This window comes from Lycorma delicatula, chromosome 6 (assembly GCF_047948215.1).
Source record: "Lycorma delicatula isolate Av1 chromosome 6, ASM4794821v1, whole genome shotgun sequence".
NCBI classification, from domain to species: domain Eukaryota; kingdom Metazoa; phylum Arthropoda; class Insecta; order Hemiptera; family Fulgoridae; genus Lycorma; species Lycorma delicatula.
Window position 1 is genome coordinate 81878829 of NC_134460.1, and position 16521 is coordinate 81895349.

At 32.1% G+C, this 16521-nt stretch overlaps 1 protein-coding gene across 1 annotated transcript in view; it reads left to right on the forward strand.

Annotated features, from left to right (window-relative positions):
- Bulli (regulator of MON1-CCZ1 complex protein bulli) overlaps positions 1 to 16521 on the forward strand; it is a 56515-nt gene that overhangs the window by 24180 nt on the left and 15814 nt on the right. Inside the window, exons 9-10 of the mRNA XM_075367968.1 lie at positions 4803 to 4908; positions 9644 to 9911. Of these exons, the coding sequence (XP_075224083.1) occupies positions 4803 to 4908; positions 9644 to 9911 (374 nt within the window). The remainder of the gene's footprint in view (positions 1 to 4802; positions 4909 to 9643; positions 9912 to 16521) is intronic.

The window sequence follows — 16521 nt, forward strand, 5'->3', positions numbered from 1 at the left end:
GAAGAGCCTGTTTTGGAGGTCTTCAATTTTAATTAGATAAAGCTGTTATGTTTGGTAAGGTGAAAAGTTTGCCCAGACTGAAATCACAAAAATAAGCAGTTCCAATCCTTTACATTAGTTAAATTATTTTAAACTTAAGAGGGGAATTTATAAAAGTTATAACTTTATTTGTGGTTAGTACCAATCAGTAAAACATGTTACATCAACATCCTTGGGTTCAGAAATGCAGTTGTTGATCTGCAGAATGGTAATCAGTTAATTGAAGACCATAAAATACTCATTTTTAAAGATTATTAGTTTATTTTTATAACTGCATTCACTAGATGGTCCAGTTAAGTCATGAAAAAAATCAGGTCATATGTTAGCAGTAATTTAACATCAAGCTAAGGAGTGTTTATTTTTATAAGAATTGTTAAGTGATTTTCAATGGTTAGTTGAAGTCATTTGCAGATTACATTCAGTGTTTTTTTTTTTAATTTCTCCCTACAGGAATTTTTAGTTCACTTCAGCTATAGGTTTTATATTCTTACCTTCAATTTTTAGGATAGGTACTAAAACTATGCAGAACAATCATGTTCTAAGGGATGCAGTTTACTGAAATTAGGATTAGATCTTGATAATGAACAATACTCTGCTGTAAATACTAAAGCTTTTTACTGTCCTTTGGTGCGGTAACACTTTTCTCTGTGATTGATAAATGTTTTTAAAGTACTTAATGGATCGCTGTTACATTTTCTGTTTATATTATGTGAATTTTTGAACTTACGTCTTATCAGACAAAAGTTGAGTTTACTTTAAATTTAAAAGAAAATAAGATTGTAAAATAAAATGTAAGTAATTCTTTTACCTTTGTAATTAACATTAAATAAATTAGCCTGAAACATATGTTACTTGAAATTTTAAAGGCTGTTTAAAATTTATTACAAAAAAATTACCTTTCATTTGATTGCAGTGGTATTTATTTTAATAGGCTATTATTCGTTATGTCAGATATCATTGTTGTTTACTATTTCACTACCTAGATTTGCAATACAATAATTATCTGTGTACATTTTAGAATATTAGTAGTTACATAACGGAAAGGAAATGGATAGGATAAATGTGGATGTAGTAGGAATTAGTGAGGTTCGGTGGGAAGAGGAAGGCGACTTTTGGTCAGGTGATTTTAGAATAATTAACTCTGCTTCAAATAATGGGCATGCAAGAGTAGGTTTCATAATGAACAAGAAGATAGGGAAGAGACTAGAGTATTTCAAAACGCATAGTGATAGAATTATTGTAATAAGGATAAAATCAAAACCTAAACCGACAACGATTGTTAACATCTATATGCCTACAAGCGCCCATGATGATGATGAGGTAGAGTGTGTATACGAAGAGATTGATGAAGCAATTAAACACGTAAAAGGTGATGAAAATTTAATAATAGTTGTAGATTGGAATGCAAGCATTGGAAAAGGCAAGGAAGGAAATATAGTGGGTGAATACGGGCTGGGCAAAAGGAATGAAAGAAGGGACCGACTTATAGAGTTTTGCACGAAGTATAATTTAGTAATTGCCAACACCCAATTTAAAAATCATAATAGAAGAATATATACTTGGAAAAGCCAGGCGATACTGCAAGGTATCAGATAGATTATATCATGGTTAAGCAAAGATTTAGAAATCAACTCGTTGACTGCAAAACTTACCCTGGAGCAGACATTGATAGCGACCATAATTTGGTGATAATGAAATGTAGATTGGGGTTTAAAAACCTGAAGAAAAGGTGTCAGATGAATCGGTGGAATTTGGAGAAGCTTGAGGAAGAGGAGGTAAAGAAGATTTTTGAGGAGGACATCGCAAGAGGTATGAGTAAAAAAGATAAGGTAGAAAATGTAGAAGAAGATTGGGAGAATGTTAAAAAGGAAATTCTTAAATCAGCAGAAGCAAACTTAGGCGGAATAAAGAGAACTGGCAGAAAACCTTGGGTTTCAGACGATATATTGCAGCTGATGGATGAACGTAGAAAATATAAGAATGCTAGTGATGAAGAAAGTAAAAGGAACTATCGGCAATTAAGAAATGCTATAAACAGGAATTGCAAACTGGCGAAAGAAGAGTGGATTAAAGAAAAGTGTTCAGAAGTGGAAAGAGAAATGAACATTGGTAAAATAGGCGGAGCATACAGGAAAGTTAAGGAAAATTTTGGGGTACATAAATTAAAATCTAATAATGTGTTAAACAAAGATAGTACACCAATATATAATACAAAAGGTAAAGTTGATAGATGGGTGGAATATATTGAAGAGTTATACGGAGGAAATGAATTAGAAAATAGTGTTATAGAGGAAGTTGAGGAGGATGAAATGGGAGAAACAATACTGAGATCTGAATTTAAGAGAGCATTAAAAGATTTAAATGGCAGAAAGGCTCCTGGAATAGACGGAATACCTGTAGAATTACTGTGCAGTGCAGGTGAGGAAGCGATTGATAGATTATTCAAACTGGTGTGTAATATTTATGAAAAAGGGGAATTTCCGTCAGACTTCAAAAAAAGTGTTATAGTCATGATACCAAAGAAAGCAGGGGCAGATAAATATGAAGAATACAGAACAATTAGTTTAACTAGTCATGCATCAAAAATCTTAACTAGAATTCTATACAGAAGAATTGAGAGGAGAGTGGAAGAAGTGTTAGAAGAAGACCAATTTGGTTTCAGGAAAAGTATAGGGACAAGGGAAGCAATTTTAGGCCTCAGATTAATAGTAGAAGGAAGGCTAAAGAAAAACCAACCAACATACTTGGCGTTTATAGACCTAGAAAAGGCATTCGATAACGTAGACTGGAATAAAATGTTCAGCATTTAAAAAAATTAGGGTTCAAATACAGAGATAGAAGAACAATTGCTAACATGTACAGGAACCAAACAGCAACAGTAACAATTGAAGAACATAAGAAAGAAGCCGTAATAAGAAAGGGAGTCCGACAAGGATGTTCCCTATCTTCGTTACTTTTTAATCTTTACATGGAACTAGCAGTTAATGATGTTAAAGAACAATTTAGATTCGGAGTAACAGTACAAGGTGAAAAGATAAAGATGCTACGATTTGCTGATGATATAGTAATTCTAGCCGAGAGTAAAAAGGATTTAGAAGAAACAATGAACGGCATAGATGAAGTCCTACGCAAGAACTATCGCATGAAAATAAACAAGAACAAAACAAAAGTAATGAAATGTAGTAGAAATAACAAAGATGGACCACTGAATGTGAAAATAAGAGGAGAAAAGATTATGGAGGTAGAAGAATTTTGTTATTTGGGAAGTAGAATTACTAAAGATGGACGAAGCAGGAGCGATATAAAATGCCGAATAGCACAAGCGAAACAAGCCTTCAGTAAGAAATATAATGTGTTTACATCAAAAATTAATTTAAATGTCAGGAAAAGATTTTTGAAAGTATATGTTTGGAGTGTCGCTTTATATGGAAGTGAAACTTGGACAATCTGAGTATCTGAGAAGAAAAGATTAGAAGCTTTTGAAATGTGGTGCTATAGGAGAATGTTAAAAATCAAATGGGTGGATAAAGTGACAAATGAAGAGGTATTGCGGCAAATAGATGACGAAAGAATCATTTGGAAAAATATGGTTAAAAGAAAAGACAGACTTATAGGCCACATACTAAGGCATCCTGGAATAGTCGCTTTAATATTAGAAGGACAGGTAGAAGGAAAAAATTGTGTAGGCAGGCCACGTTCGGAATATGTAAAACAAATTGTTAGAGATGTAGGATGTAGAGGGTATACTGAAATGAAACGACTAGCACTAGATAGGGAATCTTGGAGAGCTGCATCAAACCAGTCAAATGACTGAAGACAAAAAAAGTAGTTACATGTACAATGCAATTTAGGGTAAAAGAATAATATATTTTGTTTTAGGCATTTGAAGATCATCTGGAACCCTTCATTGAATTGATTTCTGATAAATTTTGGCTTATTAATTTTCTCATTTTTGGGGTTGTTTTAGTTTGGTTATTCTTTAAATCTTTATTGTTTTTACATTTTTAACATATCGCTCATTTTAAACTATGAAAACGTATAACAAAAAAAAGTGACTTATAACTTAGTAACAAAAACAGAATGAAGTAATTAAAAAATGGACTGTACAAAAAGAGGTACACTCACTACAAGGTGCAATATACAGAACCGACAAACATTGAAATATAAAACCGTACAACAAAATTACCAGTACAAGGGGCCACAGGACGACAACACTACACTAACAAGCACTGAAGGTCATAACTAACAGTGGCAATTGAAAGAAGAGAACATGTGCAAAAGGTACTTGGTTGGTGAGGACATTGAAACAGTTTTTGCATGAGGGACACCATTTCAAAATATTTGAGTGGTATGACATACCAGACCTCATGAGTTAAGGGCTAACAGCATGAAATCTTCTAACACTAAATTATCAAAAACATGTTAAATGAATTAATACAATACTGGTAAAATATCTGTTTTAGAATATTAAAAGGTTCTCTAATCATCTCAGAATAGCCATCAGTAAAATAACCCACTCTCAAAATGTAAATGAAGAAACTCCTTATCGACAAAAAAAAAGTGAGGTCAGTTTTGTGAAAACTTATCAATAATCTTTAAAAACTGAAAGGAAGCTAATAAAAAGTTAAAAAGCTATTCATTATATCAGATATCACTGTTATTCACTATTTTGTTCCCTATATTTGCAAAACAAAAATTTTAGTATATTATTAGTTAACAATGTAAATTTTGGATAATCAAAAACGTAATATATTATGTTTTAGGCATTTGAAGATCAATCTGGAACCCTTCATTGAATTGATTTCAGATAAATGTTGGCTTATTAATTTTCTCATGCTTCGATCTGATTCCAAATACACCATAATAAAGGTAATAATGTTAACTTATATACTTGTTATTGGCTTACATTATTCGTACTCCTTAATTTTTCTGTTGTCATTTGATGGTAATCTTATCCATAAAATTATCATACAAGATACATTATTTTGTCTTCTGACTGCATAAATAAAGTGGTAGAAACATCTAGTGCTTGTTTTTGCAGCTTATTTACCATTAATGGAGAAATAATGTTTCTGCATAAGAAAATCATAGGATTTTTTTTTGAATTGGTAGGAAATTTTTTAAGTGGGTCACTAATATTTATAAAAAAGGCAGTTGAAACACAATAAGCCATTTCTCATGAGCTGAAGTATTATGCTCGCAAGTAACACTAAGTACAAAATTTTTTTTTTCTATCATTTTGATAGAGATGTATACTACACCTCTATACATCTATACATCTCTATTTTACATAGATGAGTATATAAAATATAGCACATTGATGAATATAAAAACATGAAAAGTTGGAATTTTTTTAATTTACAAAATATCAGTGGACATGATTTCTTTCAATAGGTCCAAAAAGTAATTTGACAGCCATTTTTTAACCTTGAACTCATTCAAACTTTCTAAAGGAGTTCCAAGAGTTGATGTACGAGGGTAGATCCAGAAGTAAGGTTCTCATCAATTTACAAATAGACAATATTGTTTATTTTCATAGAAATTTACATCGTTGGAAAGAAGAGATTTTGCTTTATTTTTCTACATAATTGTCATCTTTTTCTACGCATTTTTGTAGACAGTGCTTCAATTTCTGTATCCCAATGTCGTAGAACTTTGCCACCAACCCATTGAGGAGCGTCTCACCTATTTGATTTCATCATCGCTCCGGAAGCGTTGGCCACTCAAGTGTTCTTTAACTTGGGGAACAAGTGATAATCACTAGGCGCGAGGTCCGGACTGTAAGGTGGGTGGGGCATGACAGTCCACCCAAAGTGTGTCAAAAGTTCCTGGGTTTGACGGGAGATGTGAGGTCGGGCGTTGTCGTGAGCAGTGTTACACTGGCTGTCAGTCATCCTCGCTGGCAGTTCTGGATAGCTCGCCTGAATTTTCTTAGTGTTGCACAATAACTGTCTGAGTTGATTGTTGTCCCTGGTTCCATGAAATCGATCAGCAGTATCCCCTTACGATCCCAAAAAAACTGCGACTGGTGACCATGAGTGATGCCACTGTTTGGATTTTTGTTTCATTTCGGGAGTGAAATGAAACGCCCACGTTTCGTCTCCCGTAACAATGGAGTCCAACAATCTTTCCTTATCTTCTTGACACTTTTGAAGAAACTGGCGAGCACAGTCAAGGCGTTTCTCCTTGTGTTCTGATGTCAGTAGCCACGGTACCTATTGAGCACAACACTTGTGATACCCCAATTTTTCAGTCAAAGCTCTTTCCACTGTACCATAAGAACTCCCATGAATCCGAGCAATAAGTTCACGGATGGTGATCCTCCTGCTTTGAAGCACTTCGCATTGGACCATCTCGATTACCGCCTCCAAAACTGACAGTCTTCCACTCCGTTCTTCATCGTGGACTTCCTTCTGACCAGCACTAAACTCCCTGCACCACTTTAGGACATGTTGAACGGACTTACACTTGTCGCCATACACCTCTGTCAACTGATGATGAATAAGCAGGTGGAGTCCCTTTGGCATGCAAAAAGCGAATTACAGAATGAATCTCCCACTTGGCGGGATCAACAAGTGAAACCTCCATCTTGGATGGCTTCTGAACCAAGACTGAGCGGCACAGTGAAGCGTGGCCAGGCGGAATCAAAAGTGGAGGAACAGCTGCACACAGCGGTGTTGCCAAATTTCACCTCGCACCTTCCCGTGCGGCTGGAGCTCTTTGGGAGCCTTATTTCTGGATTGATCCTCGTATAAATCACGTGATAATATACATTGGTGTATGATATGAACTTGAACACCAGATATGAAAACTGGAATTGTTTTATTATAAAAAAAAAATGTATAAATTATTTTCAAATTTAAAAATAAAATTTCACAAAAACTACACTTGATAAAGAAAAAACTGTTACATAATATTCCTTGCCGCTGCCAACTATCACTGTTCCATTTAGTTATTTCTAATACTATGGCAATAATTTCATAATAATTACTAATTTTCAATAATTATCTATAAAAATGCAGTAGATTCCAGTTAATAGGACCACTGTTATTTGGGCAGCTATTATATTGGGGCATTTTTGTTAAAACAAAAATATGTTGGTATAATTCATGTAAAATTATACCAGTTTAACAGTCCAAAATGCCGCTTATAAGGCCCACTAGTTTGTTCGTTTCTTTCTTTTACTTTTAAAATATCACGATTTTATTAGTCATTTAGATCATTTTACTATTGTTGAATGTTGTAATTAGGGAGGTAACTTCTTTCTACCATTGGTCTGCACAATATATAGTGCATGGCGACACAGATGATATCATGCAGTTATGATAAAGCAAATTTTTTTATTCATTGCGAGTCTGTTGTTCATTATGCATGGTGCTGTTGTTATTGTTTTTCCATAATTATTTTTAAACACTTTTATCTTTTTCAATTTGAGCTGTTAGTTTAGTTAAAAGTCAGTGTTAATAATTTATCCAACTCATCGCCATGCCATGTAAAGAGATGACATTGGCAGAAAGAATTGTTTTGCTAGGCAAAATAAAAAGTTATCCACCAAATGCTCATCAGCCTAGGAGCATCAAAAACTACAATAGCTCAGATTTTACAGCAAGAAGAAATTCTTTGCAGTGAATGGTCTAACAAATGTGAAGGAGAAGGAACTTCTCAAAAAAGAAAACATGAAGGAAAGGACCTACTCGTTGAGAAAACTTTAAATGAATGGTTTTCTACTGTTACTAGTCAAGGATTAGTGTTAGTGGTCCTATGCTAAAACAACAAGCAGAAGAGCTTGCAAAAAAATTGGGATATTGTGATTTCAAACGGTTGTGTGTCGCATTGGAAATGGAGACGTGAAATAAAATTTAAAAAAGCTCACGATGAAAAGGCAAGTGCCAATACTGACAGTGCCAAATCATGGAAGAATTCTAAATTTCCTGAAATATGAAGAAATATTCACCCAATGACATCTATAATGCAGGCGAAACATCTGTTTCTCTGTGGGGCCTGTTTTATCATGCTATGCCGGATGGGTCTCTTTGTTACAAACATTGTGTTATCTGGTTCAAAAAACTAACGGATCGAATTACTGTGATTTGTTGCACAAATAATGTCTGGCAATGATAAATTAAAACTTCTTGTTATAGTAAAGCAGTTAAACCATGATGTTTTAAGTGAGTTAGAGTGGAAAGTTTACATGTGCACACTATTTTAATAAGAAAGTCTGGATGACAAGCTAAATTTCCGTGTGTGGCTGAGTGCTTGGGTCAATGAGTTACAGAAAAAAATCAAGAAAAATTTGCCTGTTTATTGATAACTGTGCTGCCCATCCTAATGTAGATTTACAAAACATTCAAATTGAATTTCTACTAATACAAGTTCCTACCGTATACAAGTTTAATTCAACCGCTTGACATGGGAATAATAAAAAATTTTAATTTATTTTTCGAAATAAATGAATAAGTTACATTTTACAAGAAATTGAAGGAAATACGTTCTAAACGTATGTAAATTTGTTGTAGGCAATTCAGTTCGTAGCCGATAGTTGGGATGAAGTGAAAAGTAGCACTATCAGAAATTGCTTTTCTAAAAGTGGTTTAAAAGTCAATACCAATAATGATACTTAAATAATCGATGCTGATGACAATGATTACTGTTTTTTGCAGCCCCAAGTTCAAAATTTTGAAAATTTTTCAAATATAGATGAAAAAATATAATGCTATGATGAGAATGAAACCGGTGATAAAGAAATAATTAAAAACATTACTGGTACTCAACAACTGGACAAGATTGAAGAAGATGAAGATGAACCCGATGTCAAACGCATATCTACACAAAAGGCATAAAAATTCATTGATGGACTTCAGCAGTATTTTATACAAGAAGATAGTGAAGGAAGCCTGCTAGAAGAACTACTACGAGTCTGTGTGAAATTTTTAGAATGTTAAGTATTAAAAGGCCGATGAGAAAGCAAAATAAAAGATTTTTTTCAGAAAGTTTAAAAAAGTAAAAGACATTAAAGTATTTTTTTATTTTACTGATCATAAATAGCAATCATTACTGTATTTTGTACCTCTGTTTTGTGTATCAATCGTTTTATTTTATTTATTTTTTTTTTTTTTAATTTTGTAAGATTACAAAAATTATTCATTTATGCATTGTACCAGAACAGTAGTTCTTTTTAAATGTTTTAAATTTAAAACGAGGTTGTCTTTTAAATTTAAATAGGTCTGTTTTTATATGTAGCTATGTAATGTAAAATGATAGTAAATAATGTAAGCATTGTATTTTATTAAACATGTGTTGTACAGTAAATTATTACATTTTTATTATGTTGTAATGTTTAATATCGCTCATGAAATCTTAATATTAGAAATAAAATTCAGAACAGTAAATCGCTAATTCAGGTTTAATAATTAGAATACACCCGTATATCGTATTTGTGCAAAGCTCCTCATTTTTCATTAATGTCGCTTAATAGGCGTTGCCATTTAGCCGCAATCCCAAAGTGATTGGATTATCTGGAATCTACTGTATTTGGTTTCACCATATTATACTATAATTCTCTGCTTCTTTGAACTTCAGCAGTTATTTTTTTATTTTTTTTTAGGTTATTCACAGTACATTGGATGATATAAACATGAAAGGTAATTCAGTTGAACTAATAGGTCAGATGTTTGATAAAGTCAATGCAGTATATCGTAGAGCATTAGAAATAAGGATGATTAGTCAGATGGGTTCGCCAGTTTATAATCAAGATAATACACCACAAACTTTAATTGCAACATTTACTGAAACAACCCCAGATAATTATGTTGATCAGTTTGATATGTATATTCATATATTCTCAAAAATGGTGGTTCTAACAGAAAATCAGAGTAAGTTAATTGGATTTAATGTAATTCTAATTTGATTTATTATTATATATACAGTCAGGTAGTAAAATAAGAGTAGTTACAGAAAATTCTAATATTAATAAACACTTTTTTTTTTGTTAGTGATTAACACTTTCAAACCATGCACAAATGTTAACTGACAAATAACTTTATTGAGCCAAAGCCCAAGTACAGATTGCGTATTTATGAAAACAGGCATATATTTGTTCGTAGGCTAGTTAGACTTGGTCAGTGGTACATTTAGAAGAACTCAGTATTGTTTATCTAGTGGATATTTTTGAATTTAATGAAAATTTTGCTGAACTGCTTATATGGTATTTGAAATTATAGGTTGCCATTATAATATGCCTGTTCAGTTTTTTCTCAATTCATATTTTTTGAGTTTTTCTTTGTGCTTATTTTCATCATAAAGTTTATTTTGTGTGTTTTGAGTGGTTATTAACATAAATATTTTTGACAATAATAATGGTAAAAGAAAAACATTTTGTCAACGTTACAAATTTTCATTTAAGTGAAATTTGTACTGCTGGAACTATTTTAGGAGTAAATCATTGAAGATTTCTTTTTTTTATTAATAAAAATGAAAAGTTTTCTTCCTTTTAGATGATGTAATATTTACTGGGTTACCTTAACTGTATATTTTTTACATAGCATAAAATTCCCCATGCCAAAAATGTATACTGGTTGATGTCTGAAAGTATTATGGAAATATGTTTTAAAGAATTAAATATATTTTTGAATTGCAAAAATAATTTGAAAGATTACTCCTACTTAACTTACTTAACTCCTACTTTTAAATTATATGATACTGATCCACCTTTCATCTGGAGGTTCCATGTATGATTTCCATTCAGGCATCCTGTTTTTCGCACGGTTCACATTTCAGAATTCCCTTTTGTTAGTAATTGTCAGTTAAGCCAACAAACAATTAAAAACACAAAACTATGAAAACATTCCAACAAAACTAAGAAAAATGGATGTTAAAGAAGTAATTTAGAAAACCTTTATTCTAATTTTAAAAACCTAGAATTTTTTTAATTAACTAGGATAGTAACAGAAATTGGAAATAAGTTGAAAAATATATTTTATGTTCTATGTATCAATATTGATTAGTTTGATTTGAAGAACAAGTAATATATAAAAAATATTTAAAAAATTTTATTAATATTTTCCTTTATAAAGAAGTCCACTTGTAGCCTAGTGTCACAGACAAACATATAGCCAATCTGAAACTGATTGTAATGATTGTGTTTTCCCAATAATGGAAAACAGTATTGCCTACTATATTATAAATAAAAGATAATGGGAGTGTACTTTTAATTAAAAAAAAAAAAAGATTAAAATAGATTTTAAATCTATATTTTTTGCTTAATTTCTCAATTTATGTTTATATTTTATGATTAATAATAAGATCAAAAACCTTAGAAATAATGCAGTAGGAATGAGGTAGCATGAAAGTTATATTTTCATTGTCTCTGTAATCTATATTAATTTGTTGTTTAAAAATCAAACTTTACTGATATATATCTGTTAAACTCATTATTAAACTAAATTTCAATAAAAATTACTACATTAATATTAATTATATGTGGGATTGAACTTTGGACAGTATATGACATAATTCTTTTATATTTAAATTCTATAATTAAAATTCTTAATAACAAAATAGCATACTTATTAGTAATAAGTATGGTCTGTTTGTAATAATACAGTTTTGAATCTATAACCTATTTAAACATAATAGCATAAATAATCTCAGTTTAGTATTAATTCAATACTAAATATGCATTTGTTAAATGGATATTATATCCATATGCTGCTGTTACATAACCCACCCTGCAGATATTCCCATTAACCAACTCTTGCTAAGGATTAATTATAGAGCACTTCTAAAATTGTGTATTACTTGTGTGCATAACAAGTAAAGAAGAAGAGTAATTATGAAAAATACACTCCCATTAAAATTATTTTTCAAAAGAATGTTTTTTTTTGGACATTATAATGTACTTTGTTTGACAATCTACACTTCATTATTCCTTAAAAGTCTTTTCTTATTCTTCTTTAGTAGAAGTGTGTATTGACAGATCAAGAAACAAAACCCACTGTGTTGCTCTGGTAGTTAATTCGTCATCGCAAATCAACTGATTTAGAAGGTGAGAGTTCCAAGGTTCAAATCCTATTAAAGGCAGTTACTTTTGTATGGATTTGGTACTAGATACTGGTACTTTTGATACTAGATCATGGATACCAGTGTTCTTTGGTGGTTGGGTGTCAATTTACTACACATCTCAGCAATCGACCATTCCTGAGACTGTACAAGACTACACTTCATTTACATTCATACATATCGTCATTCATCCTTTGAAGAAATACTTTATGGTGGTTCCAGAGGCTAAACAGAACAAGAAAGAGATATCAAGAAAGAGCATTCTCCATGATGGTCTGTCCTGAGCTTTTTCTTTTAAATTATAGTACCCTTGTCTCCCTTTCAAATCATCCAAAATTTTTATCCTCCTTGTTCCTCATCCTCTTACACCTGCCATCTTTCCTTCAAATATTACTTTTTTAATACAATCTTGTCTTAGGATATGGCCTGTCCAATTAGCTTTTTTTTGTATTGTCTTAATCATATTCCTGCTCTCATTTTCATTTGTCAGGACTTGATCATTAGTTACTCTCTCTTGCCAGTTGATACCTAGTATTTTCCTCCATAGCTACATTTCAAAACTCTCTAGATATAAAGTTGTCTTTATAGTTCATGTTTTTTCATCATATAATACCACATTCCAAGCAAAACATCTTGCAAATTTCTTTCTCAGTTAAATAGGTATACATACTTTTTGTTGTAAGCAAATTTCTAACCTTGCTGAACACCATTTTACAATTTGAAATTCTTCTTCTAATTTCCTCATTGCAACTGCCATCAAACTTTATTACGCTTCCAAGGTGTTTAAAACTACCAGCCTCTTTTAATTGTTTCAATAGTAATCTTTATTGCACCATATTCCCTAGATATTTCCATTACTTTGGATTTATCAGTGTTTATTTTCACTTCATATTTTTCTTTTACCCTGCGTATTCTATCCATCATTTGTTTTAGCTTCTTCAGTTGTAGCCATTACTACTTGGTCATCTGTTTACTTAATTATCTTTATTTTTTTTCCACCTACTGTCACATAATTACCACTCTAAGTCTTCCAAAGCTTCCTCAATTAGTTGGTCTCCGTAAATGTTAAAAAGGATTGGTACATGCAGCATCCCTGTCTAATTCCTTATCTTTATACTTCTGTTTCATCTTCTTATATTCGAACTTGTACCCTTTGTCTTGTTTATTGTTTCTTATTAAATTTTCTATCCTTCCAATCCAGTCCTATTTCCCTCAAAATTTTCATTAGTTTATTCCATTTAACCCTATCGAAGGCTTTCTCCCAGTCAATGAAACTTATGTACAAAGCTTTGTTTAAATCCACCATTCAGAATCCATTCTCACCATCAGAATCCTCAAACAACTTATTGCATCCCTAGTACCTCTTCCTTTTGTAATACCAAACTATCATCCTACATTCTCTCTCTCTCTCTCCCTTTATCCTGTTCAGTATTATTCTTGTTATTACTTTTGCAGCATGGGATATTACACTTTAGTCCTATAATCATTACAATATTTGGCATTGTTCTTCTTTGGTATGGGTATCAAAAGTATTTTAAGGAAATCTTCTCACCATTGACCATATGATGACTTTATTTCCAAGTTTTTTTTTAATCTAGCTATTGCACCGTCCCCTAAGGTCTTTTAACATCTCTGTCAGTAACTCTTCACCACCTGTTAGCTTTCTTACATCTTAACTTGTTGAATGAATCTTTTACTTCTGCCTTTAAAATGTTTGAGCCCTTCATTTCTTCATCATTGATGTGTAGGTTTTCATAATTATTTAACAAATCATACAACTCTTCTATGTACTCTTTCCAAATAATTTCTCTGTCTTTTAAGTCTGATACTATTTCTCCTTGCTTAATCATTATTCCTTTCTTATTTAAAATTTTCTTTGTACTTTACTCAGTTCTCTTGCCGTATTATAGATTTCTTCAGCCTTTCCTTGTTTTTCTAGTGATTCTATCTCTTCACATAGTCCATTTATTCATTCTTCCTATGTCTTTTTTGATTCTCTTCTTATTCCATTGTTTAATCTTTGTACATTTTTTCCTTCAGTGTTATTAGCACTTTTAAATTTCTTTCTTTCTCTATTTTGTCTAGAATTTCATTTTTTATTCTTTCCTTTTCAGTTTACTTTTACATTTTCCTATTTCTACTTCATCAGGGCGTTCTTTTATGGACTGTTTTACAGGAGTCCACTCTTTGTTGACATCCTTTTTAGCTTGAGTTCAGAGATCTTTTTTCTACTTTAGTTCTGAAGCCACATTTTTCATCTTTTAATTTATCAGTATTCCACTTTGTGTTTATGTTCTGTTTCTGTTTTATATGTTTTATTATTGTTTGTATGTCTGCAATCAGTAGATTGTGATCTATATAAGCATCTATTGCAGGTAAAGTTTTACAATTCTTCACTCTATTTGCGAATCTCTGTTTTTTTAAAATAAAGTCAATCTGGTGTCTTTTCCTTGGCTTTTCCATGTGTATAACCTTCTTTTATGATTTTTAAATTGTGTATTAGCTTTTCTCACCCTATTCTCCTCACAAAATTTAATCAGTCTCTCTCTCCTTCATTCCTTGCTCACAGTCCACATTTGCCATCCACAATTCCCCTACTTCCTTCTCCCACTACTCAATTCCAGTCTTCCATCATAATTTTTATAACTTGTCTTTTACACCTAATTTGTCATGCACTTGATGTATTTGACCATATACTCTAGCAACTTCTTTGTTGCCTTCTAATGTTGACAAGTAGATCATAATAATAAGATATAATAGATCTGAATGATAACTGTATCCACTATCTTTCTTTTAAGTCTTATAGTCATTACAATATCACTGATTGTTATGAAACTTGAGATATATTGTTCTATGTTCTTCATAATGATTCCCACACTGTTTCTCCTTTTCTCTCCTATATACAAGGTCTGTTCAGAAAATAACTGAACAATTTTAATTATGCGCCAACTGAGATATATTGTTCAATGTTCTTCATAATGATTCCCACACTGTTTCTCCTTTTCTCTCCTATATACAAGGTCTGTTCAGAAAATAACTGAACAATTTTAATTATGCGCCAACTGAGATATTTAGTGACATATGGTTAGCAGCATTGTGTTCTGCATAACCTGTATGTAACCACATGTTCTTGAATTATTGATATCTCTTTTAGTTTTCGTGTTATTGTTATTTGACTACAATGTGTTTAAGTGTTAGTAGTGATTTTTGTAATATGTAATTTTCAGGAGCAACGATACAATGTACAATTTTTTGTGAATCTGGGAAAAACTTTTACAGAAACTTTACAATTTTTTAAACAAGCTTACGGAGATGATGCTCTGGGTGGTATGAAATGTCACAAATGGTTTTCATGATTTAAAAGTGATTGTCAGTGAATCGAAGATGACCTCAACCAGGAAGGTCTTCAACTTCCACTGGTGACACCTATGTTCAAAAAATAAGTGATCTGTTGGGTGCAAATCTCCAGTTGACTGTCAGAGAACTTGCAGAAGAGGTTAGCATCTCAGTTGGATCTTGCTATGACATTTTGACTGGAAATTGTACATGCATTAAGTTGCAGCAAAGTTTGTTCCTTGTTTGATGACCAAACAGCAGAAAGAACACTGAGAGGATGTTTGTCTCCAAATTCTTGAACAAGCCATTGATAAAACATTCTTGCAAAGGATCTTAACAGGAGATGAAAGCTGGGTTTACAGCTACAACGTTGAGAAAAAAAATTCAATGATCACAATGGGTTGGCAAAGGATCTCCACGACCCAAGAAAACATGTCAATTTGAATGTGGAAGTGATAAGTCACTGTTGTTTTTTTTTCTATTTTAATGGAATTGTGCATTTTTAATTCTTGCCTGAAGGTAGACAGTGAACTGTGCCTATTAACAAGAGTGCATTTTACAACAGTTATATGAAAAAAATCCACAAAAAGAGACTAGAGTTCTGAAGAGACAACTCATGGTTCCTTCACCATGACAATGTGCTCACACACTCTGCTTTGTCAATTCATCACTCTTGTACCAAAAATCAGATGACTGTCCTCCCTCAGCCTCCCTACTCGCCAGACCTCGCTCTTTGTGATTTTTTCTTATTTCCAAAATTAAAATCTGTGATGAAGGGATGCCATTTTGAAACTATTGATGACATTAAAGCAAATTCATCACAGACCTTAAAGGTCATTTCAAATGAATCTATCCAGGACTGCTTCACGAAATAGAAAAACAACTGTGAAAAGGGTGGGAATAGGGGAGGGGAATACTTTAAAGGGGACAAGAACCAATAATTTGTAAAATTAATAATAAAGATTAAAAAAATAAAGTTCGGCTATTTTCTGAACAGACCTCTTATATAATTTTATATTCATCTGAAGTGAAATCACCTTCTCCTTCCCATCCAACTTCATATAAACCAAGTATATCAATATTGTCTCA